The 26,673-nt window shown below is 42.9% G+C and overlaps 1 protein-coding gene across 2 annotated transcripts in view; it reads left to right on the forward strand.

Annotated features, from left to right (window-relative positions):
* Positions 1 to 3,251: 3,251 nt before the first annotated feature.
* The window catches only part of VOPP1 (VOPP1 WW domain binding protein), a 60,478-nt gene continuing 37,056 nt past the window's right edge, over positions 3,252 to 26,673 (forward strand). The window contains exon 1 of one of the 2 annotated variants that reach the window (XM_026702289.2): positions 3,252 to 3,791. In XM_026702289.2, the coding sequence (XP_026558074.1) occupies positions 3,744 to 3,791 (48 nt within the window). In that variant the 5' untranslated portion in view covers positions 3,252 to 3,743. Of the gene's footprint in view, positions 3,792 to 21,975; positions 22,027 to 26,673 lie in introns of those variants that run through there. The other variant, XM_087915442.1, reaches the window with a different exon arrangement.

The raw sequence follows: 26,673 nt of genomic DNA on the forward strand, positions 1-26,673 counted from the left end.
ATAATGACTCACAGTTAAAGAGTTTATTTGTTGGTATAATTATGGGGGTATTTACTGAATTTCTGTTTGAAATGAAGGGTTTTGTGGTAGTTTCAGAGAGCAGCTCTACACTTTACTTGAAAAAGATCAACTGTGGAAAATTATAATTAGGAATGGAGCAATTATATACTATAGATGCTGAGATAATCTTTTTTCTTCCTCCAGTATTTGGCCACTCAGTTGCTGTCCACTCTGCTTTCCTTTGAAAAAGGCCCTATTTTGAAGTAGAATGGTATAATTTCCTATTAGTAGGAAATTAATGCTGAACATCTATGCTGCTCAAATTATATTTGTCAAATTCAGAATTTGTCATGTGCATTGAAATTAATAGGAAAATTATTCATATTTAATGCAAGCCATTATCAATTTTCAATGTGTAGGTTTTATCCTGAGAATGATTGCAGGATATCAAGAACCTCCAAACTGACCTTCTGACTTTAGCCTGGTCTACAGACCTAACTAATTATGTATAATATGCCTGCAACATGTCCTCTCTGACTGCAGGTGGAAAGTTACTTTTAAAAATGCACCTCTGTTAAAACAATACTTTTAACATAATATTTTCCCACTTCTTGTTGATTATACTTCTTATATTTTGCTGATATTTGATTACTATTCAATATTACTGATTGTTGCTATATCCAGTTTCTCTGTCCAAAGGGACTCAAACAGAAAAGTTCTATGTGATATCTGCTTTTGTGCAAACTTGTTTAGATACAGTGGGGTGAGGATGATGATGATGTAATGTTTAAAAGTTAGTTCTAACTATTAAAGAGCAAAAATACTTAACATATGGCTATCAGTTTTGGTAGCATTCCCATGAAGTGCAGTTGCAAACAAGCCTTTAAGGAGTCTGCACAATCAATAGCTACTTTTACAGAGTTGCAGATAGTAGATGCACTCACCTTATTGTTGCTGAGATCAAAAGCTCAATAGGGCTGTATCTGTTTTGCACTTGAATGGAAAACTCCAATGATGATGCTTATAGGTTTGTGTGCACAACTCTGAGTCAACCTCAACTGCTGGCAACTGCTGGAACAAATTCATGCAATTGGTAATTTTTTGGGGAACTGTTTGCCTTTAATGGCTTACCTAGGATTGAGAGAAAGTGACTGTCCCAAAGTGACTTAGCTGTGTTTCATGTCATGCATGATTAAAACTTAAATACTCTGGTTTCTAGTCTTGTGCCTTTAACTATTACACAAAATTGGCTTTTGCAGACTAAAACTCATAAAATATTGGCAAGTTACTTTATAGTGATTTCAAGAAAACCCAGGGTTATATGAAAGTCACCAGGTATCAAATGTAACATAAGGAACATTATAATTTTTGTATTTATTTACAAAAATAAGATGAGACTCTTATAAGGTGGATGTCTCTGTATGGAGCCTCTCAATTTTAGTTGGCTCATTCACAACTATATGTAACTTTGGTGATAAAAAAACAAAAACTTATTTTGCATGTGAAATAGGATTCTTATTTCTCCCTGATTTCATTAGCAGCTTGTATTTTCAGGAATCCAGCAACAACAAATGGGGTTATTTATTTACTTAACCATATTTATACAACTCCCAGGATATTCCAATAAGATTAAAAATATAGAAATCAATTATAAATTAAGCTTAAACTTAGCAAGATAATATAAGTAGCAATAACATGGCAGCCCACCCATATTAACCAATGAAAACAATAACTGCCATCTATCAAAGCATGATTAAATAATCTGATTTTCAAATACCAGCAGGGAAGGGGCAAGGCATCACTCTTAAGTTAGGATATTCCAAAGCATGGATGCTATTATGGTCTTTGGGATCCCAAACAGCACTTTTAATTGGACTTAGAAATCTAGCAGTAACCAGCAAGGAAACTGGAGATAAATTTTATATTAAAGCGGCAATGAGCAATATGGGCTAGTTTTCAGGCTGCTACATGTTATCTTACTGCAGTTTCTTGGCCATTTCAATGCCTATACAGAATTTGGGGGATGGGGATGTATCTTCAAGTTAGCACCAATTCCTGATAACTGCCTGGATAAGTCTGTGCAGTTTTCTTAACATGAGTTCAGAAGTGGTTTTGCCATTGCCTGCTTCTAATATTGCTACTCACAGTGTCCTAGTTTCTAGCTTGATGCCTTAACCACTATATCAGATTGGCTCTCCATAGAATATGCGACAGGAATTCTATTGTGTGGCTATGAGGATGGGAATTAACATTTGCCAGATTTTAGGATCCAGGTGGGGCCGTAACATCCTGAAAGGGGAAAAGATTGTCTTGACTGCTACTTCACCAGAAGTTCAGAATCCAGGGGATCTCTAAATTCAGAACATGTTCCTTCAAGGAGAGAGCAACCTCATCTAGTCAGTAACAGAGCTTGATCTGAGCCAAGATCCTTCTGGACAACAGCAACTCCATCTTGCTGGGATTAAGTCTGAACTTCTTTCTATCCATTCAGCCCTCCACAGCTTTCTAATCCTGGGTTACAACTTCCATCACATCTTGACTTGGCATGTGAAGAGCATGTAAAGCTGCATGTCATATGAAACAAAGTTCTTTAATGTATTATCCATCCAATTCCATGGACTCAAGTGCCTTTAAGAAGGTTCATGGTTGGGACTGGAAAGCAGATTTACATAGTATCAAATTTTGTGTGTGTGTGTGTGTGTGTGTGTGTGTAGCTTGATATTTTCATTTTGCTTTTTAAAACACTACAAACACCTGTTACCTACCTAGCAAGAAGTATCCTCCCAGCTTCTGGAGTTTTATTGTAGTATATGATAAGAATTAACATATATGTAGCTAGAAATTTCTCAGCTTCCCATCACTTGATTCTTGACGAATGTATCTTTTTATGTACAGAGAGCATATGCACCAAGACAAATTCCTTGTGTGTCTAATCATACTTGGCCAATAAAAAATTCATTCATTCACTTTGTAAATAACCACGTAGGAGAAATGGTAGAGATGAACTAATCGGCACAACAAAGGTCTCCTTCCCCACCAGTCCGCCGTCGACTCATTTCCCGACTTCTTCTTTTGCTGCTCTTTAGCTCTGCATTCTGGGCTAGCTCGCCTTTCTCCCGAGCCCTGGTTGCCGCCCGCTCTTCCTACCTAAGTAGTGGGAGGCAGTCCTGTGGGCGAAAGAAATAGCTATTGCTTAGCAAAGTCTGCAGGCGGTCCCTGGGCGGGGACTTTCCACCCTACAAACCTACCCTGCTATTCATTCCGTTTCCGCCAACTGCGTTGCGGCCTCTCTTTGTGCTGCTTATATAGCCCTCCCACCCGTCCTGGTCACTGGAAGCCCTCCCGGAGCAGGATCGACGTCCGGAGGCATCAATTACGGGAGACATGCCGTGATTGGTAGTTAAATAAGAGGCGTTTTCCAGCGATTGTGGAAATCCGGAGCTCCAATCAATTTCTTTTCGTCTCACCTGGAAAGTGAACGATACTTTCCATTTCAAAGCCAAGCAAAGGAGCGAGGATCCGTTTGTCTCTTTGGTCTTTGCTCCGCCTTTCTCTCCTCACCAGACCACTTGGGGTCTTTTGCAACCACCACGCCTCACCCCTATCCTGTTCTTGATCTCTTCCTTTTTCAACCTTTTAAAGACGGCATCCTGGAGGGAATGCCGCTCCTACTGACAGCTTCCAAGTGCATCTGAGAAAACCAGGCAAAAAGAGGGACCCTGGACGGAGGGAAAAAAGGAGAAATGAGCCCTTTTCGGCAGGGAATATTAGTATTGCTCTTATTCCTGGAGGTAAGTTGAAAGGGCCAAAAATGGCCTCTGTAAATGCAAATCACCTCTTTTCATCATTTGAAATGTTCTACACAGCAGCCTTATGGAGGGAGTGACTTCTGAGGTTTGCAGAGATTAGAATCAAGATAGACAGCCAAGTTGAGGGAGACACCAAAATATTTCTTAAACCTGTACCCAGGATTTGAAAGAAAAGGATTCTTTGTGCCAACAATGCTTTCTCTTTTGTATGAGGGAGTGCTTGGTAAAGTCTGAAGTTACTCAGCTCACATATGGTTTGTTATCTCAGACCAGATTTTATATGTATGTTATTTTCCAAGGAATACTTCTTTTTCTCCCTGAAAAGTAGCTCTGGGAAATGTAATGAAGCATAGAAAGGGCTACTTAATGTTTTGAGGCAATTTTTCTCCACTAAATTCAAGAAAAAGTAAGGCTTTGGTTAAGATTCCAGTTTCCTTTGCATGATTGATTTGCTGTTTTTTTCCAAATTTCCTGCAATGCACATCTTGGTCTTAAACAATGAGTTTTAACTATGCGTCTTGTCTATAACTAAATTAAATTTCAATATGAAATTATCCCCTCCCCTACTTCTCCCCAATTATTTTTCTTTTTCTTGTTATACACTTTGGTTTATAAAGAGCACAAGGATAACTAAGTGTTGAAGAGGTGTATCACATAAGCTTTTTGAGTCTCTAATAGCTGTGCCAGTTATGAAAGAATCTCTATTTAAAGTACTTTTTATGGGGAAGATCACAATTACATGGTATGTTTTAAACTTCCTAAAGAGGCTGAGTCCTAAATGGGCCAGCCCATTAAAAGCTCTTTATATTAAAAGCTGTGTGTATATAATCCATATATCTGAAGAGCCTGCTGCTAGAAGTGCACATTTGGCATGGAAGTGTCTTTCCCCCATAGGAATAGCTGTGAGGGTGTGGCCATTATGCCTATTAAAGGTGAGGTTAACTCATCTGTTCTCATGACTGCGCTTCTGTGAGTTGCAACAAATGCTCAGGTTTGCTGTACTTGTTTTGGTTACTTTCTTAATTCTATTCTTATACATTTCTCTCAAAAGCTGAATTATGTAAGTTAAATTCATCAGGTTATCTATCATTAGAAAGATTTTAGAGATGTGCTAAAAAGCTCTATTTGCAATTTCAGAAAAATAAGGATAAGTGGTAATTATGCAAAAAAGCTTATGCTCAGGGCCATATTTAGATTTCAGGAAGCTAAGACACAAGGATAAATTCTGACTTAACTTGACATGCCCTAAGGCTGGATGGAACTGAGCAACCAGGACTATTCATAGGTCAGGTCATAGTACATAGGACTTTGGGAGCAAATTAAATGCATGATTTGAACTTAGAGACTGTTGTGAAATTGTTCTTTCCAGAAATTAAAGGAAGAAGGTTCAGCTAGTTTTTCTTGACCACTTTTTGTTACTATTCTAGCGTCCCTATGTGTTTTTCCCTGTTTTAGGAAGAGTGAAAAAGCAAATACTTAAATAGGAACATGACATGGACATATTGACACATACATTTTTATGGTTACCTGGAAGTAATTTTTAACTCACCACATTTATTACGTTGAGGATCTGTGTACCAAATGAGTGCAGAGTAGTGATATCTCTTTAAATATATGGTGGGAATGATCAAGAAGCTACTTAGATGGCTTTTGTTTTTGCACGTGCAATCTGCCTTTTGACTTTTTTGGATGTTTCTCACCCAAACTATTTGAATTTGGATCTGGTATCTTGCTGATAGTTGGCCCTAGAGAGTAATTGTGTTTTATTTTTTTAGAGAGAAAATTATGCAAAAAAGATGGAAATGATATTTCATTGTCTTTAGTGATACAATATTATGGAACAGTTCCTGTGCACAAACCCATGTGGTTCTATTGTTCTATTTTGGCTTTTGGCAGATTTTTAAAAATTGAATAGTTTGTGTAATAGTAACTTCTATCTTTACTTTTAATTTCTGCCATCTTTGCAAAGTTTATTCCTTAAACATTTGTTAATTTATTTAAGAAAATATTTAAAATAATTGCATAAGATAATCCCACCTCTTCCACTTTCTAACTAAGATGACAGTTTGGTTTTGAAGAAACTCTCAAATACCTTCCTGATATTTAAGTATTAGCAGGGAATTAAAAACATCTGTAAATTCCTGCAAGGAGTGTTTAATTTAGTTGCAGCGTGATCCTCTCCTTGTTGGGAAGAAAACCTGACTGTACAATAGCCTGTTAGATAACGGATAACAGATAATCAGAGTTGGAAAGGACCTTACAGGTCATCTAGTCCAACCCCCCACCCAAGCGGGAGACCCGACACCATTTCTGACAAATGGCAGTCCAATCTCTTCTTGAAGGTCTCAGGTGATTGTGCTCCCACAACTTCCGAGGGAAAGCTGTTCCATTGGTTGATTGTTCTCACTGTCAGAAACTTTCTCCTTATTTCCAGATTAAATCTCTCCTTGTTCAGTTTCCATATTATTCCTTGTCTGGCTTACAGGCACTTTAGAAAATAGCTTGACCCCTTCCTCTCTGTGGCAGCCCCTCAAATATTGAAAGACTGCTATCATGTCTCCCCTGTCCTTCTCTTTATTAGACCAGCCAAGCCCAGTTCCTGTAACCGTTCTTTGTATGCCTTAGTTTCCAGTCCCCTAATCATCCTGGTTGCTCTTCTCTGCACTTTTTCTAGAGTCTCAAGATCTTTTTTATAATGTGGTGACCCCAACTGGATGTAGTACTCTAGGTGTAGTCTTACTAAGGATTTATAGAGTGGTATTAGTACCTCACTTGATCTCGATTGTATCCCTCTGTTAATGCAATTTAGGATTGCATTAGCTTTTTTGGCTGCTGCTGCACATTGCTGGCTCAGTTTCATTAACATCCCAGGGTTTCTATGAATTTTGCTTTGTAGTGAACTGAATGAAAACATATTTATTTAGCACATGAAACATTAAATTGTATGGCAAATGATGATGATTTAACCTAATGCCTTTCAGTTGCAGAAAGGATTATGCTGCTTTGGGAAATCACTGATGCTAGAATAGGATAGGATAGGATAGGATAGGATAGGATAGGATAGAATATAATTCTTTATTGGCCAAGTGTGATTGGACACACAAGGAATTTGTCTTGGTGAATATGCTCTCTGTGTACATAAAAGAAAACATACATTCATCAAGAGTCAAGAATCATAAGGTACAACACTTAATAATAGTTGTAGGGTACAATAAACAATCAAATCATACTAGGAAACAGTCAATAAAAATAGTTAGGATACAAGCAACAAGGTTACAGTCATACAGTCATAAGTGGGAGGAGATGCGTGAAAGGAAGGATGGGAGGATTAATAGTAACTAATAATGCAGACTTAGTAAATAGTTTGACAGTATTGAGGGAATTATTTGTTTAGCAGAGTGATGGGGTTCAGGGAAAAAATGTTCTTGTGTCTAGTTGTTCTGGCGTGCAGTGCTCTATAACATAGTTTTGAGGGTAGGAGTTGAAACAGTTTATGTCCAGGATGTGAGGGGGTCTGTAAATATTTTCACAGCCCTTTTTAAACTCTGCAGTATTTAGGTCCTCAATGGAAGGAAGGTTGGTAGTAATTGTTTTTTCTGCAGTCCTTTTTCTGAAGTTTGTGTCTGTCTTGTTAGATTGCAGAACCAAACCAGACAGTTATAGAGGTGCAGATGACAGACTCAATAATTCCTCTGTAGAACTGTATCAGCAGCTCCTTGGGCAGTTTGAGCTTTCTGAGTTGGTGCAGAAAGAACTTTCTTTGTTGTGCTTTTTTGATGACATTTTTAATGTTAGGTATCCATTTTTGGTCTTGTGATATGATTGAACCTAGAAATTTGAAGGTCCCTATTGTTGATACTGTGTTGTCTAGTATTGTAAGAGGTGATAGTGTGGTAGTATATAAATCTCTGATGCTTCACTGGAAAATGGACTCTCTTTCTTTCTTTCTTTCTTTCTTTCTTTCTTTCTTTCTTTCTTTCTTTTCTCTCTCTCTCTCTCTCTCTCTCTCTTTGTTTGTTTTTCATTTAATCTTTTAGTCAATTTGATCTGTTTGATATTCATTAAGCCTTTATTACCATAAAGTAATAGTAGCTTCAATGCATCTTCACTATTCTTCAGATAGTCTTCTAGTGCCTTTTTTCCCAACTTGCAACATTCCACATCTCAGTAGTCTGGCAATATCATTGTATGGATGAAGGGCATAGTTTCATTGATTTTATTTTTCTGATATATCTTATCCAGGCTTTCTACTTCTGTTTGGGTCCAATCCAATATTTATATGACTGGAATTCCCCAGGCATTAATTGCCTTAATGATATTTCCTTCACTGAGTTTGGACATTGAGATCTTCATTCTCATAACAACAAATAAGCTTGTGGGATGCTGTTTTGATCTATTCTCTTCAAGAATCAGCAATATTATGCTAGGCTTAAGAGTTCAAAAAAGCATTTTATTATGCTAGAAGCCTTGAATTTCATATTAAAACATTTGGTACTTTAATGACTAATATTGATGATGCAAGCTGTTCTTGAGCAGGGGCCCTCAAACTTTTTAAACGGGGGTCAATTCACAGTCCCTCAGACTGTTGGAGGGGGCAGACAGGCTGGGTGGGCATGACTAGTGGTCATGTGACTGGGTGGGCATGGCCAACTTAACAGTCCATTAAACAATGCACATAAATTAAACTTTAATTTGTTTTGCTCCTTTTGTTTCCATATTGCTCTTTTGGTTGACTTTTTTTTTACTAGATTTTTTTAGTTGTTTAGAAGTCTAGTGGTCCACTTCAGGAAACTCAGTTTTGTAGCAATTCTTCTCGGCACCAAGGAACTTACGATCAACAAGTCTCTCTGTCTCTTTCTCTGTGACTGGCCTCTCTCTCTCCGTGCGCCCCATTTTTTACCTCTCCCACCTTCAGAATCTCTCTGTAATAAGGGCTAAAATGACCCACTTTCATCCTCCCAGGGCATCTGTGCATAACCTCTCTTCAGGCCAAAATTGTTGGCTTTACCTTTCAGTTCCAGCCTGAGGAGCTCACAAAGGTAAGTCCTGCGCTTGGCCGAAGGGTGAGCCAGCGGTAAGTGGGGCAGTCTCCTGCGTGGACCAAATTAATGGCTTCAGTGGGATGGGCTCTAGTTTGAGGACCTTTGCTTTTGAGGTATATTAGTATTGCATCATAACACTGAAGACTCAGGTCAAAAGTAAAGAGTCTGGAATAAATGATAGCAGGAATACTTTAGCTGTTTGTATGGAAGATCATTATGCAAACTTTCCCATCTCATTGGCTTTCTTGGAATCCTTATCTTATAGAATTGACCCACTCTGTGAAGTTTTTTTATATGAGTATACAGATCCTAGAGGTCTCATTTAGTTCAAAATTTAGCATCAAGTGCAGATGTTGATGCTTTTCCATTCTCACACTTTTTAAAATTATTGTGCTGCTAGGATTTCACTTTATTCTGTTCTATAAAAAAAAATTTCTACCAAAAGCTGGTTAGTTTCTCAGTTTCACTGCTTCATTTCTCTTTGCTATCAGTAACATCTCATTTTTCTAAATAATATTGCCTACTTTCATCCAAAACTTTTGAACCAGTTTCACATTAAATGTTTGTGCCCTTATCCATGCCACAGAGGAGATTGCATATTAGACCAGTAATTTTCTAATTTCTAAGCAATTCTTTATTCTTTTGATTATTGCTCCATCTGTTTCTGAGAATTTAAAAGAACTTTTTAAATATAAGCATTTACATTAGAAAATGGACCAATTAAATATGTTCTGTATCCTTAGGACTAAATTCAGTTCATAATTTAATGTAGTAGTGTTCAGATTTTTCATCTTTACAGAAGGTATTTCTGCATTATTTGCAAAACCCAGTGCAAAATCCTTGTTTCTGAAGCCATACTTAAGAATTCCTCAGAATATCCCAGATAGGCCTATTGTGTAATTTTATTATAATAGTATAATTGGAAATGATAATCTGTCATTTATCTCATAAGATAAACGAGAAAGTTATGGCTTGGCCAAAGTATTAGATCAGGGATGTCAAACTCGATTTAATTGAGGGCTGCATCAGGGTTGCATCAGAGGGCCAGGGTGGCCAGGGTGGGCATGACACAGGACTGTGGTGGCCAAATGCTAAGGCAGGACTTCCTTGAGACCCTCCCTCACTCATTATAACCAACCTTCCTTCCTTCCTTCCTTCCTTCCTTCCTTTTCTTCTTTTTTCTTCCCCCTTCATTCTTCATTCTCCTCTTTCCTTATTTCTCCTTGCTTGCTCTCTTCCTATCTTTCCTTCTTTTTGTTTGTCTTTCCACTTTCCCTTTCTCCCTTCCTGTCCTTTCATTTTTAGTTTGTTTTGATAGCTCTCTGTCAGCAAAAACAGAGCAGGGGCGGGGGCTTCTGTGATAACAGATCAATGAAATTTCAAAGCACCTTTAGCTATGGGTTATTGGCATTAACTGGATTAAGGGAATTCCCTTTATGTAAGCAGAATATACAGTACTAAGTGCAAGAAGACTGGGAAATATTATGTAGCACAATACCTTCTTTTTCCTGTCTCAGTTGAGCAAAGATGAGAAGAGAAATTATTAGAATAGATAGAAGCAAGGTCTGTGGGTCTGATGAAAGAGATCCTGAACTGAATTGAATAATACACATGTAATTTCCTTATGTAATTCCTAAGGAAAATTAAAGAAATTGTATTACTTAACCTTTTAGGGATGTGGCAGTGTAGATAGCCAGATTGAATAATCTGGTTCCCCCTCTCCCTATATTAATGTAGGCTCCTTGATTGCTTTTCATTGAAAAAGCAGAATGGGAAAATATGAAGAGATGTGCCATTGTATTCCAAGCCAGTTTCCTTCATCTTCCCCATATACATTTTCTAGAAAAAAATAGTGATACTAATAAACTATGCTTGTTATTTTAGTATTAAAGAAGGTAAATATATATCAGTCATTGTTTGCAGACAAAACAGTTAACTAATAGATTTGGGTCCTACAATTATTGATGACATAAGTCCTCGAATGAGGGATTTAAAGCCACATGAAACCTTTAGATTAGTTAAAGAAGTTCAACTAAAATCAGTGGATATATAAAAACAACTATATTCTTTATTGTAAACACTAAAGCTTAGATTTCAAGCTGTGGTTATAAAACATTGCTAGGAACAGTGGTGGGATTCAAAATTTACCACCACTGGTTCTGTGGGCATGGCTTGGTGGGTGTAGCTAGGTGGTCATGTGACTGGTGGGAGTGGCCAACTCGATGTCACTCATGGCAAGATGGGACAGCACCTTGCTGTGAGTGATGTTGAGTTGGCCACACCCAGTCAGTCACATGACCAATGCTGAAGAGACAGGGCGATTGCCCACATATGTATCTTCCCCCCCGCCTCTGCCCTTGGGCTGACAAAATAAAAAGAAGGACTTGGGCGAACTTTTCTGCTTCCTGCCCCCTGCTTCACACGCACACAAATGGGACAAACAGTGACCATCAGCTTCCCCGGGGTGCACCGAATGTATGATTCACACGTGCAAATAACAGCAACATCAACCATCAGCTGTTTCTTAGTTCAGCTGTGGCATGGCAATCCACTCTGCTGCACAAATCAGCTGAGTTAAGAAACAACAGAATATAGGAGAGGTGAGAGGTAAGAGCGGGGGCGGATGGAAGGGGCCTGTCAAAATTTTCCTTACCAGTTCTCCAAATCAGTCAAAATTTTCTCTACCCAGATGCAAGAACCGATCCAAACCAGCTGCCTGGCAGGGCCCCTGCCTGGTTGAAAACTACAGACCAATCTGCAAAGTTAAGGAATCAATTATTAATCAATGCATTACCTTCCACCTAGAGTCAAACAACTTACTCTCCAATAAACAATTTGGTTTCAGAAAAAAATTGTCCTGCAATTTGCAACTTCTACATTGCAAAAACATATGGACTCACTACACTACTTGACCAGGATAAAGCAATAGATGTAATTTACATTGACTTCTGCAAAGCCTTTGACTCAGTGTTACATGACAAACTACTATTAAAATTAAATTCTTATGGCATTTCCGGATCCCTTCACAAGTGGATTACTACCTTCCTGTCAAACAGTCAACAAATAGTAAAAATAGGAAAAGCTCTATTAAACCCTGCACCAGTTATCAGCAGTGTCCCCCAAGGGAGTGATCTAGGACCAGCACTCTATACAAATGACTTTGTGATCACCTTATTAGCAACTGCGTCCTCTTCACTGATGATGTAAAACTATTCAACACCACCATCAATGCTACCATCCTTCAAAAAGACCTTGATTATGTGTCTGAATGGTCTAACAGTTGGCAACTCCAAATCTCAACCAACAAATGCTCTGTCCTACACATTGGAAAAAAAAATCTATATACCAAATACAAGCTAGGCGGATATGACTTTGTTGATGACCCTCACTCTGTTAAGGACCTTGGAATTCTCATATCGAACGACCTAAGCACCAAAGCTTACTGCAATAGTATTGCCAAAAAGGCTTTAAGAGTTATAAATTTAATTTTATGAAGCTTCTCCTCTGGTAATACTGATTTGTAAACTAGGGCATTCAAAACCTTTGCTAGAACTCAGCTCTGAAACCTTTGCTTGAATTCAGCTCTGCTGTCTGGAATCTGCACAGTATATCAGACATAAATACAATTGAGCAAGTCCAGAAGTATTTTACCACAAGAGTACTACATTCCTCTGATTGCCACAGAACACCCTACACCACCAGACTTGAGATTTTAGGCTTAGACAACCTTGATCTATGCTGGCTAAAATTGGACTTAAGCACACTACATAAAATCATATGTTACAATGTCTTACCAGTTGATGAATATTTCAGCTTTAACCACAACAACACAAGAGCACACAACAGATATGCACTTAATGTAAACCACTCCAAACTTGATTGCAGGAAGTATGATTTCAACAACGGAGTGGTCAATGTCTGGAACTCACTACCTGATTCTGTTGTCACCTCCTCAAACCCCCACTCCTTCACCCTCAAATTAACCTCTGTTGACCTCACTCCATTCCTAAGAGCTCTGTAAGGGGTGTGCATAAGCGCATAATCGTGCCTACTGTCCCTGTCCTATTGTCCCCAATTATTAGTTCCTATTTCTTATATTTAAACTTATGTTTATTCTTATTTCTATTGTATTGTAAGCTTTTGACAAAATAAATAAATAAACAAATAAATAAATAAATATTGGTATGAATGTCTGCACATGCATACATTTTGATACTGTTGGAAGAAAAATCCAATCCGGTTCCAATCCAGGAGAAAGGTACTGGAAATAAAATGGAGGCTGATTGGAAATAAGGACTTTGTTTATTAATGAGCAGAACAACCACAGCAGGCAGTTCTGGAATGGATACAAGGATTTTTATACAGTTTACAGTATTTTGCAATTTTGAGGTTTGTTTTGTGTCCTTTTATTATTTGATTGATTTTACTTGTTTTGCAAAGGCTCATGATAGGTTTTAATTATCGGCTTCCTTGGTCTCAATTCTGTCAGGCACATGTAGTTGATTTTTATCCTGTTATCTATTGCCTCTAGTCTGCCTTTCTTAATGGACCTATATTATTTCCACTTATCTCAATGAATGGGGTTAAGGTCAGGCCCTGTCCTTCTTAATACCATCATCTGGAGCTGGAGCTGTTTGTTTATGAATAGATTTGACTGATATCTTAATGGGCACAAAATATCAATCTCTAAAGACTTCAGGCATCTGCTGGAGGCTACTTTCTGCCTTTGTTAAGATTTTCTCAATTTCTTCTTTGGGGAAATATAATATTTTGCCTCTTTTAATATTCTCCAAAATATGTCATTCTTCTGGGGTGTGGAGGACTGTGACTAATACTTTTTGTAGTCCCCAGATACATTTTGAAGCTATTTAGGCATTGTACTAGGTCAGGGGTCTGCAACTTTAAACACTCAAAGAACCACTTGGGCCCATTTCCCACAGGAAAAAAACCCACTGGGTGGGCATGGCCAACTTCATGTCACTCCCACCCACTCACATGATCTGGCATGCCTACCCAGCCACAAAACCTTTCTCGCTCTATGTCTCTCTCTCGCCCTCTGTATTTCTACCTTTCTGCCCCTCTCTTCTACTCTCTTTGTATCTTCTCCTCTCCCCCACTCTCTCTGTATCTCTCTCCCCCTCTCTCTTCCTCCCTCTCCCTGTATCTCTTTCCCTCTCTCCCCCTTCTTTCTCCCCCCTCTCTGTCTGTCTCTTCTCCTCTCTGTATCTCTCTCTCCCTCTCTCTTCCCCTCTATATATCTCTCTCCCCCTCTCTGTGTGATGACCCAGGATGTGTCACAAAAGCAACACAGTCAAATAAGCAAGAAATGTCCCTTTAATACCTCCAACTTTTTTGAAACCCAGGAACAATTGCCAGCTGCAGCAGGGGCTTCCCTCTTTGACCCAGCCAAGGGGTGGGCAGGTTGGGTGGCGGGCGGCTGCTCATTTAAGAGAGGTCTCCCCAAGCGTGCGCACCCTCCAAGCCATGCCACAGCCAACCAGGGGGTTGTGAGAGGACGAGGGGGAGGAGGAGGGTTGCCTGCCCAGATTTGTGATAGTTCTTCAGTCAGCTCAGATTTCCAGAAAGAAAAAATAAAAGGAATAGCCAAGAGCCCCAAAGAGAGCTTGCTCACACACACACACACTCCAGTCCTCGTATTAGTGAGGCATACCCAGCACCAACAAGGGCCTTAAGGTACACCTAGCACCAACAAGTAGCAAGAGTAAGGTGCTGGAGAATCAGCCCCGGCCGCTTCTCCATCCCCCGCTGTTGCCATTACCTTCTAAGGCCAGGCAAGGAGCGGGGCTAGCCAGTGATGAGACAGGGTGCCACAACAGAGGGTCCAAAAAGCCACATGTGACTTCGGAGCCATGGGTTGCTGACATCTGTACGAGGTGAACTATTTTGAATCTCTTCCTCCTCCGTTATCACCACTATCACCACAGTTTTGAAATGGCTTTAATAAACAATTGGAGAATTTTCTATATAGCACCATCTATACAGTGCCGTTTTACCAAATGTAGAAATTTTCAATTATTTAGAATTATTTCATATGTGAATCAATAAATTAACTATATGCTATATAACTGTTATAATTGTTGCTGCACTCAGCGTGATAGGTTAAAACTTGGATTGCCAGCTTGGAGTTGGAATCTAAGATAAATCAAATATATCTTCGTCTAAGACCTAAGTTTGTTTGTTTATTTTTTTTGACTAAAAATAAACCTGAACGGGAAGGTTAATTGCTCGTATCTCAATTCTGAATTGCATCATTTTCTACTCCCAAATAAGGAAAGTTACTTTGTTGGTCATATAAAAAATAGGACGAGTACTTTAATAAAGTTTACCTAAATTAGTTTGGAAATTGTTCTCCTGAATCTTCCTCAGACTAGGTGATAAGAAAAACAGAAAAGTAAAAAAGATATTAAGAATCTCAAGAAGAAAAATTTTAAGTAGCCAACATCCTATCATGTTTTATCAGGTGTGTTGACAGTTTCTTGTTGTAATTAGAGTTGTCCTAGATTTCTGGAATGAGAAAAACAATAATGGTTGAGGATCTTTTTTTTTAAAGAAACACTTGAACCTTATTTTAATAAAAAAAAACAATAATCCACTTTTACATCAAAATTTCTTGATGAATAAAAACATAAATAGAACAAACGAGACAGTTTTTGCCAAATAAAAATTTGGGGATATAACAATAGCACTTTATATACCGCTTCACAGTGCCTTTACTAAGCAGGTTTTACAGAGTGAGTGTATTGCCCCCAACAATTGGAATCTCAGAAGGATGGAAGGTTGAATCAGCCTTGAGCCTGGTGAAATTTGAACTGCCAAATTGCAGTCAGCTGGCAGTCAGCAGAAGTAGCTTGCAGAACTGCACTCCAACAACCTATGGTTGGGGATGATGGTTGTTAAGTCAAGAAACCTATTTATTCTCCCTCGAGCTGCTCGGATCATCCAGAGAGTGGGAGGTGCTCCAGTCTGCGTCTGTGTAGGCTGGACTTAATCATTAGGGAACGCTCCGCCCTCTGTCACATGGTCCCTTGTAGCCTCCCAGTTTATGCCCAGCCTTTGCAGAGTTAGGCTGTGTGTTTTGATTGTGCTTCCCACTCTTTGGCTGATTCAAGCAGGATAATATTTCAGTTCAGGTTTGATTTAAGCTTATTATTTCCTTAGCCTCTGCGCATCTGGGGGTGTCTTGAGACTTAGGGGTGTGCGTTTTTCGCCCCCAGGGGACTGGGCGGGCAGCTTAGCAACACTTAGTGCTAACACCCCCCCTACCCCCTGCTGTTTATTTCTTTTTTTCCTGCCTTGCTGTCCTGGTGCCTTTCTAAGGTCTGGAGCCTTTTTTATACTGGTTTTCCCCCCACTAACGCCAATTTCAGCATCCTCGCCCTCGTGGCTTGCAGGATGCACCCACCCTGAGCCGCCCGCTTTGCCTTTCACTTTCGATTTCCAGGTGGCCGCCATTTTGGGTGCTGCCTCATGGCCGGCGACATTTTGCAGGCCTCCTATTGCTGCGACGTTCTGCTGGCCCTAGGCTTAGGCTCCCAGGCCTAGTAGGGCTGATTTCTCTATCTCCCTCTCCCAGAGGGGAAAAAGAAAGCTGTTCTTTACTCTTTACTCTGTTAATGGTTGGTGTAAGTGTTGGCTTCGCAGCAGATCTCAGGGTGGGGAATTAGAAAAGCAGCCACTCCCTCCCTGAGTGGGGGAAGCTGCCTGAGGCCTTGTATTGCTGGCGTTGATTTGGCTGATTGGCTTCTCTTCCTTTTACCAACTGCCAGGTTGTTATTCAGTCTAATACAGAATATCTTCATATTTCCTTACATGGGTAATCCAATCTCATTCAGTTGGCATTTTTTCTCTCTCAGATTTGCTTAGAGAGACCTAGCTTCCATCACTGTCGCTGCAGTGTGTTTTCCTGGATCCTTATCCTGGTGGGATATAATTGTACATTAAAAGTCTATATCTGTGGCAGTTTTTTTTTTTTTAATTTTTTTTTTGGTCATATTTTCAGATTATTCATTGCAAATTCCAAAAGGGGGCGCGGGCCAGTTTCTGGATACCCGGCCTTACCCAGGTCGTATCCTAGGCGTGCCAACCGCCTGTACACACACACACACACACACATATATATATTTCTATATATTCATTTTGATACTTCTGTTGTTTTACCATGGCAGATGATAACCCTAACTCCCGCCATTCTTTGAAGGCGAAATCTAAGTCTCATCATGTGCGCAGACAGGCTAAGGAAACCTCCCAGGAGACTTCTAAGGCCTCTCAAAGGGTCGCCTCAAGGCGTCATAAGGCACTAGAGAGGGAGTTCGATAGGCACTCTAGGGTGACTCAACCATCACCCCCAGCCGCCCCTTCTACTTCCAGGCACCCCCCACTCCAGTTTGTTCCCCTCTCTCCAGGCACAGCTCATCCCAGGAGTCTCACGACCCTGGACCAGCTACCAGCCGGATGCCTGAAGCAACCTTCACTCCCACGGCCGCTGGCCTGAGACAGGAGGACCCACCCACGATCGAGATGCCTGAGTACATGAGAACTTGGATGGAGCAGGCTATTCAACAGGGGATAGCTCAAGGCATGCAGCAGATGGCCGGATCAAGCCTTCCTCAGACGGTTCCCGCGCAAGAACCGGTGCCAACTAGGTCCATGCCCACCCTGGACCCTGCTCCTGGTCAGGTACCCTCCCGGGGGGCCAGCCCTCTTCCAGAAAGGGAACCGGAGGAGGGAATGGAAATTTTAGACCAATACAGGGAGGAGGAGCACCTTGAATGGGGATCCACCTTCCATGGGGAACCCTTTTCAGATTTAGACCCGATGCAAGCAGAGTTGTCGGAGGACGAGGGCCTTACCCCGTCCAGCCTTCCTTTGTGGGGTTATTCAGGCCCCACATGTTTTAGTCCATCTTGTTTAAGGCCAAGAACACATCGGGCCTGGCCACTCAACTTCCCCCTGTCCCCCACTCCTCTGGGGAGGAACTGGAGGACGCAATGTTCAAACAGCCCGTGGTGGCCGAGGATGTGATTCCCGCTCCTCCCATTTTCCACGATCTGGTTTCCAACCAACTGGGTTTACGGGGCTCCTCCGGCCCCATCCACACAGGATAAGAGGTTCTTTAACCTCGAACCGGGTTTCTGCTCCCTCCTCAATACCCCGGAGGTGGGACGAGCCCATTGTTGGTCTCGCCTCTTTCTCCTCCCCGAGTGACCCACTGGAGGCCCTCAAACCCGAGGATAGGAGGTCTGAATTGGCCTTGCGGCGGGCTCATCTAGCCGACGCCTGGGCAATTAGATCGGCCACCGCAGCCTCCTTCTTTACCAGGTCCTCTATCCGGTGGCTCCATCAACTGAAGGCCCACATCCCTCCATCCAATACACGGGCGCTGCAGGACATTGCCAAAATCACAGCGGTGGCAGAGTTCTCAGCGGACGCCACATACCATTCGGTTAAATTCGCCTCCCGGGCGTTAGCGTCCCAGGTCACTGCCCGCCACCTGCTCTGGCTCAAACCATGGCAGGCGGACGTGAAGAATAAGGTCAAGCTGGCCTCCACCCCCATTAGAGGGGAGAAGCTCTTTGGGCCGACCCTGGACCCTCTCTTGGCCGAAACTAGGGGAAAGAAGAAATTCCTTCCTCCTCTTTTTTCGGAGGCCTGACTCCCGAGCCCTCAGACCTTTCGAAGAGGATCCTCCCGGTCCTTCTACCAGTCCCCTTCCCCCCAGGTACCGAGACCTCCCTCGTATAGAACATCATATTCCCAGGATCGTTCCGACCCGAGCAATCGAAATAGGAGGGGCGGAGGATTTAAGCGTCCCTTCAGGGGTTCCGGGGAGACCCTTCCGGCGCTCCAAATGAATCCTTTCTTTTCCCCCCATTGGTGGTGGGCTGAGGCATTTCGCCGACCTGTGGGATTCTACCACTTCCGACAGATGGGTCAGGGACTCCATCAGGTTTGGACTCGCTCTGGAGTTCAACTCTCAACCTCCCGAGTTCTTCATGTCATCTCCCTCCTCTAGGGACCCCTCCAAACGCAAATTAATGGATGCGGCCATCCATCACTTACTCTCTATCCAGGCCATCCAGCCAGTTCCCCCCTCTCCAGCGAGGCAGGGTTTCTATTCCCACCTCTTCGTGGTTCCCAAGTCCTCGGGAGGATGGAGGCTATCCTGGACCTCAAGCGGCTCAACCGCTTCCTAAACCCCGCAAATTCAAAATGCACACCCTCCAATCCATTTTGCAGGGTACCAGGCAAGGAGATTGGCTATCTTCTATAGACCTCTCTGAGGCATACCTCCACATCCCAATTCGGCCTTCACACTCTAAATTCCTTAGATTCTGTTACAATCACCACCATTTTCAGTATGTGGCCCTTCCCTTTGGGTTAGCCTCCACTCCCAGAGTTTTCACTAAGATCCTCGCGGTCCTGGCAGCTCGCTTAAGGGACTGCCCGGTCCGTCTCCACTGCTATCTGGATGATATCCTCATCCTGTCCCATTCACAATCCCAAGCAGAGCGGGACACCAAGACTACTCTCTCCGCCCTCCACGCCCATGGTTTCCTGGTCAACCAAAAAAAGAGCCAACTGGTCCTTTCTACCTGAATTGCCCACTTGGGGGCCATCATTGACACGGTGCAGAAAAAGTGTTCCTTTCCTGGAAAGGCTTCAGAGTATTCGAAATTCAATTCAGGTTATTCGCCGATCAAAGAGGGCTTCTCTGTTAGATTTATCTAAATTACTGGGAAAAATGCTTTCATGCATCTCTATTATTCCTTGGGCCCGTCTTCATACCAGGTCCCTGCAGTGGCTCCTGCTTCCGTTTCAAAGGTCTGGCAGAAGCAACTCAAAATCCTCCATCAAGGTACCTCCAAAGGTCCTCTCGTCTCTCCTCTGGTGGACCAACCCTGCCATCAACAGGGGTCATCTCTTCAAAGATCCCCAGCGTCTCGTCATCACCACAGACGCCAGCCTGAGCGGCTGGGGCGCTCACTTCCAGTCCCTTACAACACAGGACAAATGGTCCCATGCAGAGCGTGCCTGCAGCATAAACTGTCTGGAGCTCCACGCCATCCACCTGGCCCTCCGCCACTTCCTGCCTCAGGTATGCGGGCGGCACGTCCTTATTCTCACGGACGTTACCGCCAAGGCCCATGTCAACAGGCAAGGCGGGACCCAGTCTATTCGGTTGATGAGAGAGGCCGAGAGACTCTGCCGTTGGGCAGAGTGTCACCTCCTCTCGATCAAAGCAGAACACATTTCGGGGGCCTCAAACACCCGAGCGGACTGGTTAAGCAGGGCCACCGTGGACCAGTCCGAGTGGCGCATTCATCCATCCCTTTTCAGGGAGGTGACCATGATCTTCGGTCTCCCGTTAGTGGACCTCTTTGCATCCCCCTGCAACTCCCAGCTCCCTCGGTTCTTCTCCAGATTCCCTTCCCCCGGGGCCGAGAATCATGACGCACTTCGCTGTCCGTGGCCCCCCCGGACTCCTGTACACCTTCCCCCCCCGTTAGCTTTGCTTCCCAGGGTCATTCAGAAACTGATCCAGGAGAAGGCAGATCTGATTTTGGTGGCCCCCTATTGGCCCAGGCGACCATGGTTTGCAGACCTCCGCAACCTCTCGGTGTCTCCCCGTGGAGAATCCCTCCGGACAGGATCTCCCTGTCTCAGGGGCCCATTCGACATCCGGAGCCCCAATGGCTCCAACTAACCGTGTGGAGGTTGAGCGGGAAAAGTTGAGGAAGGAGAATTTATCTGACCAGGTCATTAACACGATCCTGACCGCCAGACGGCCTTCAACCAATCGGATATACGATGCCACCTGGGTCAGCTTCTGCAGGTGGTGCCATTCATCCATGGTCAACCCGCTCTCGCCTTCGGTGGCCCAGATTTTGAATTTTCTCCAGGATGGGCTCAAAAAGGTCTCTCACCTAATACCCTGAGACGCCAGGTAGCGGCCCTCTCAACTGTCGTCTCCGGCGACAATCTGGGTCCCCTCTCTCACCATCCCCGTATCAGGGCCTTCCCTAAGGGGGCTACTAACCTCCGTCCCCTGTTGTGCACCGGTACCCCACTTGGGACCTTAACAAGGTCCTGGTGGCCCTCACCAAACCGCCTTTGAACCCATTAGAGAATCCTCTCTCCAAATTTTGACCTTTAAGGTAGTATTCCTGGTGGCAATTACCTCGGCTCGCCGAATTTCGGAGATTGCTGCCCTTTCGGTGAGAAAGGACCTCTGTATCTTCCATTCGATCGGGTGGTTCTACGCCCGACCCGACCTTCTTGCCCAAGGTCAATTCAGCCTTCCACAGGGCTCAGGAGCTTACACTCCCGAACTTTTGTCCCCATCCTTTGCGGGAAAGGGAGAAACAATGGCACACCCTAGATGTCAGGCGGGCCCTCCGCATATACATTAACCGCACGCAACCCTTTAGAAGGTCAGAGTCTTTATTTCTCTCCTTCCAGCCCAAGTCCTTAGGCCACAAGGTGTCCCCTTCCACCATCGGGCGATGGATCAGAGCCAGCATCACCAAGGCTTATTCGTCTCAGGCCTTGCCAGTTCCCAGTGGGATTACGGCACATTCCACCAGGAGTGCGGCCACCTCTGCGGCCTGGGCCACCCAGGCTCCAATCTCAGACATCTGTCGGGCCGCCACTTGGGCTTCCCCCTCCCCTTTCATTAGGCACTATAAGATTGACATCTTTGCGTCGGCTGAGGCCTCGTTTGGTAGACGAGTCCTCCAGCGGGTCATCAAGGACTCAGGGGAGCTTCCACCCCAGACGGATTCCCTCCCGTAGGACAGCCAAGCTTTGGTATGTCCCACTCTCTGGATGATCCGAGCAGCCTCGAGGGAGAATGGGCGTTGGTCTTACCTGACAAGCCATTTCTAGTCGAGCTGCGAGGATCATCCAGCCCCACCCTTTTTAATTTTTTTCCGTCTGGGGAACCTTGTTTCAGCCAATGATACTTTAGGTCTAGTTAGATGAGAGTTAGATGACTTTCCTCCTCTCTCGACTTCGCATAAACTGGGAGGCTACAAGGGACCATGTGACAGAGGCGGAGCGTTCCTAATGATTAAGTCCAGCCTACACAGACGCAGACTGGAGCACCTCCCACTCTCTGGATGATCCTCGCAGCTCGACTAGAAATGGCGTGTCAGGTTAGACCAACGCCCATTTTATTTATTTATTTGATTTGTCAATCGCTTACAAGATAATAGTTATAAGTATAAACATAGTTATGAATACATGAAATGGATACACATAAGAAAAATAAAAAGAAACAATAGGACAGGGACAGTAGGCACGTTGGTGAGCTTATGCATGCCCCCTACAGACCTCTTAGGAAAGGGGTGAGGTCAATAGTAGACTGTCTAAGGTTAAAGTTTTGGGGGTTTGGGGAAGAAATTACAGAGTCAGGTCGAGTATTCCAGACATTGACCACTCTGTTGCTGAAGTCGTATTTCCTGCAATCAAGTTTGGTGCTGTTAACCATGAGTTTGGATCTATTGTTTGCTCTTGTACTGTTATGGTTGAAGCTGAAGTATTCATTGACTGGTTGCAATGTATGATTTTATATACTATACTTAGATTGGACCGAAGGCGGCATAGTTCTAGGTTTTCTAGGTCTAGAATTTCAAGTCTGGTGGCACAAGGTATTCTGCAACGAGTAGAGGAGTGTTAAATATTTTGTTAAATATCTTGTTAAATATTTCTGGACTTTCTCCACTGTGTTAATATCAGATATGTAATGTGGGTTCCAGACTGATGAGCTGTATTCAAGTATTGATCTAGCAAATGTTTTGTATGCTCCAGTTAGTAGTGTGATATTACCAGAGAAAAAGCTACATAGGATTAGGTTAATGCCTTTTTGGCTATGTAGTTACAGTGGGCTCTAGCACTTAGATCATTTGAGATGAGTACTCCAAGATCCTTGACAGAGTTTGGATCATCAACAAGGTCTTGACTATTCACCTTGTATTTTATTTACTGATTTTTTTGCCAATATGTAAGACAGAGCATTTATTTGTTGAGATTTGAAGTTGCCATTTGTTTGACCATTCTGATACATAGTCGAGGTCTTTTTGAAGGGTAGCAGAATTATCTGTGGTGTTGAATAGCTTTACATCATCAGCGAAGAGAATGCAATTGCTCTTAATATGATCACAGAGATCATTTATGTAGAGTATGAAGAGAGTTGATCCTAGAACACTGCCTTGAGGGACACCACTGTTGACAGGTACAGAATTTGATAGGACGTTTCCAATTTTGACCATTTGTTGTCTGTTTGACAGGAATGCTTCTATCTAGCTATGCAGGTGTCCAGAGATACCATAAGATTTTAGTTTTAGTAGTAGTTTGTCGTGTACCACTGAACCAAAGGCTTTACAGAAGTCTATGTAGATTGCATCTATTGTTTTGCCCTGATCGAGTTGTGTAATCCATATGTTTTTGCAGTATAAAAGTTGCAGATTACAGGATAGTTTTTTTCTGAAACCAAATTGTTAGAGAATAGGCTGTTTGTCTCTAAATGGAGGATAACGGATTGGTTAATAATTGATTCCATGACTTTACAGGTGATGCAGCATAAGGAGATTGGTCTGTAATTTTCAACTAGGCTTTTTTGAAGATGGGGATGACCATGGCTTGTGACCATAGGTTTGGCAAGGAGCTGGTCCTGAAAGATTTTTCGAAGATTATGCTTAGACGTTCAGCTATGGCAGTGGATAGCTTTTTTAAGAAGTAGGCATGTATTCCGTCCAACCCAATAGATAGAGATGGTTTTAGATTGAGCAGTGCTTTTTCAACAATGTCTTCTGTAAAATCAATATTTATTAGATCATTGTAGCTGTCTGTGGTTCGACCAAGAAATACTGGGCATGATTCATTGCTGTTTACAAATACTGAACCAAAGAATGTGTTAAAGAGGTTGGCTTTAATAGTGTCGTCATTGCAGTCTTTACCATTAGGTCCTTTCAGGGGTGGGATGGACCTTAAGTCTTTTAGTTGTTTGTTTACAAAATTGTAGAAAGCATGGGTGGAATTGGTGCATGGAAGGTTTTCCTCTTTTTTAATGTGATAATTGGTGCATCCAGTCTTTATCTGGTGGCATAAATTTTTGTATCGGCTTTTGAAGTTGGCAACATGACCAGATTTGTTTTTTTGCCAAAGTGATCTCTTTTTGGATTGAAGCTTCCTTATTGTTATGGGTAATCTGTTTTTTTTCTGGTTTGGGGAGTTGTTATTGGTACGTATAATTTGATGACTCTTTTGACTTCAAGTAAAAATATGTTGTAATGGTCTTCAACAGTATTGCATCCAGTGAATAGAAATTGCCAATTAAGAGATGAGAGATCATTGTCTATAAGATCGTAGTTGTCTTTTTGAAGTTATAATTACGGATTACGTCATTGTGGTGATTTTTGTGTGGACATATGTTGAGACAAAAGTCAATCATGTTGTGGTCACTGTTGGAAAAGGGTTCTATAATTTGTATTCCGTAAATTGAATTCAAACTATTGCAGAAGATGAGATGGAGGCAGTTGTTAAGTCTAGTGTTATTGTTACTAGTTGTTCCAGTCCCAGTCCAGTAAGTTATTAAGTTATCAAGTTATTAAGTCAATAGGAACTGAGTTGAGATTTGAGGTTCAGGGGTTTGTTCTATGTTTAAAGAAGGTTTAATCCAGCACAGGATGGTGACCGGGGCTGTTTCACTAGTACTGTGCTTTTCTCCTAAATGCTGCTGCGAGATGGGTTAGACTCCTCCTGATGACATCATCAACTAGGTCTGTCTTGTATTAAAAAGGACTGCCTGTGGGAGTTTCCCCCCAGCTTTGACTCAGCTTCTTTCGATGACCATAAGCTGGTGTCTCTGAAAGCGGTTTAGTTAGCAAAAGCGAAAGCTATCTTCATCACTGGCATCCACTCTCCTGCAATGAGGATTCAATGTTTTCTTCAACCGAGGGAGACTGTAAATAGGGAGTAAGCCTTGATCCTCCCCCACAGTCTTCCCTCAGCGATTTCGGCCTCCACAATTGTAAAGATTGCATTGGGCAATAACAGCACCTCTCAGCTGATCGTAAATGTTCACTTTATTGCCGATTTTGCCGTTCGGGGCTGTTTACAACCTGAGGAGCGATTTAACCACTGTGCAGCCTGTAGCTCTTGTGAGTGGCCAATTTGGAGGCTTCTTCTTCAACCGCATGTGGTGAGTGGCCATTTTGAAAGCTTCTTCTTCTAAAGAAAGTAGCGAGTGGCCATTTTAGATAGCATCATCCACCAAAGGCCAGCTTCTACTATTCATAAGCTCCTATTCAGGCTACTGCATAGACAACACATAGTGAGGATCGCTTCCAGCACCTTTGTGTCTGTTTATGCATATTATGGATCAAGACAAGGCCCACACAGAGCCTTCAGGCCTCGTCTCTCAAGGCCCCCAAGCTGGCAAAAGAAAGAGAACATTCCCAGTCTGTTCAAAGGGAGGTGGTGGCCAAGATTAGGGCCAAAGCTTTGGGCCTAAGAAAACATCTCAGGCCGAATTAAAGGCAGAGAAACGAAGGCGTGCAGCCTTAGAAACGCAGTTCAACAAAATTATTGAGCAAATGAGGGGTCAACTACAAGAGGCTTCCTAACCAGCCAATCCTCTAGTTGTTAAGCAGATCAGGCCCCAATTTTTAAACCAATCTTGGGACCTCTCTTCAGCTCTTCAGGTTCTACTCCAGGTGTGCGGTTCCGGGGGTGGAGGGAATGAACGCTTTATGCAGCCCTTGGCCATGGGAACTGCTGTATGCCTTTTCTCCTCTGCCCCTGATTCCGGGGGTCTTCCAGAAACTGTGGGCAGAAGAGCAGAACTTATAGTTGTAGCTCTCACTGGCCCAGGAGGCCATGGTTCACAGACTACTAAGTGTTCCATCTCCAGTCCTGGGAGGATTCTGAGAGTGTCGCTCAGACGGGGGCCAATATTGCTTCCAGAGCCCCAGTGGCTTCAGTTGGCCATCTGGAGATTGAGTGGGGATCCCTGATCTGGAACTATCATTCCCCCAGAGTAATAAGAACTATCCAAGCCTCCAGGGGACCCTTCACCAACTGCATTTACGATGCAACCTGGAAGGCTTTCAGTGATTGGTGTCATAAGTATGACATTGCCCCTTCCAGGGCCTTAATTGCCAGATGCTGGACTTCCTCCAAGAGAACTTAGAAAAGGGACTTTCACCTAGCACTCTGCGGAGGCAGGTTGCAGCCTTGCCCTCTGTTCTATCCTTGGGGGGAGTGGAATCTTTGTCTAGACATCCCACGGTCCGCAGGTTTCTGAAGGGCGTTACAAACCTGAGGCCTCCAGTGGTCATCGAGATCCCACATGGGACTTCTTTAAGGTACTGCAGTCACTGAATAAGGCCCCATTCAAACGACTGAGGTCAATTCCCTTGCAGTTTTTTGTCTTGTAAGGTGGCATTTCTGGTAGCGATCACCCCTTCTAGAAGGATTTCGGTCCTGGCAGCTTTGTCTGTCAGGAAAGACATCTAGACCTTACCTTTTGTACCTAAGATTAATACTGGGTTCCTCAGATCCCAACACATAGTGTTACCTGATTTCTGTCCCCTTCCGTTCCACGCAAGTGGCACTCCCTAGATGTTAGCAGGGTACTTTGAATTTACATCAGATGTCCCTCTACATTTAGCAAAACTGAGGCCATGTTTGTGTCCTTTCCCCTTCCCACTGGGGGCAACAAAGCCTCTCCTCCCACTTTGAGTAGGTGGATCACAGCATGCATCGCACAGGCCTTCTAACCTTCCAGTACCCCAGGGCCT

The sequence above is a fragment of the Pseudonaja textilis genome, chromosome Z, assembly GCF_049901715.1.
Source record: "Pseudonaja textilis isolate UNSWEBS1 chromosome Z, rPseTex1.2, whole genome shotgun sequence".
Classification (NCBI taxonomy): Eukaryota; Metazoa; Chordata; class Lepidosauria; order Squamata; family Elapidae; genus Pseudonaja; species Pseudonaja textilis.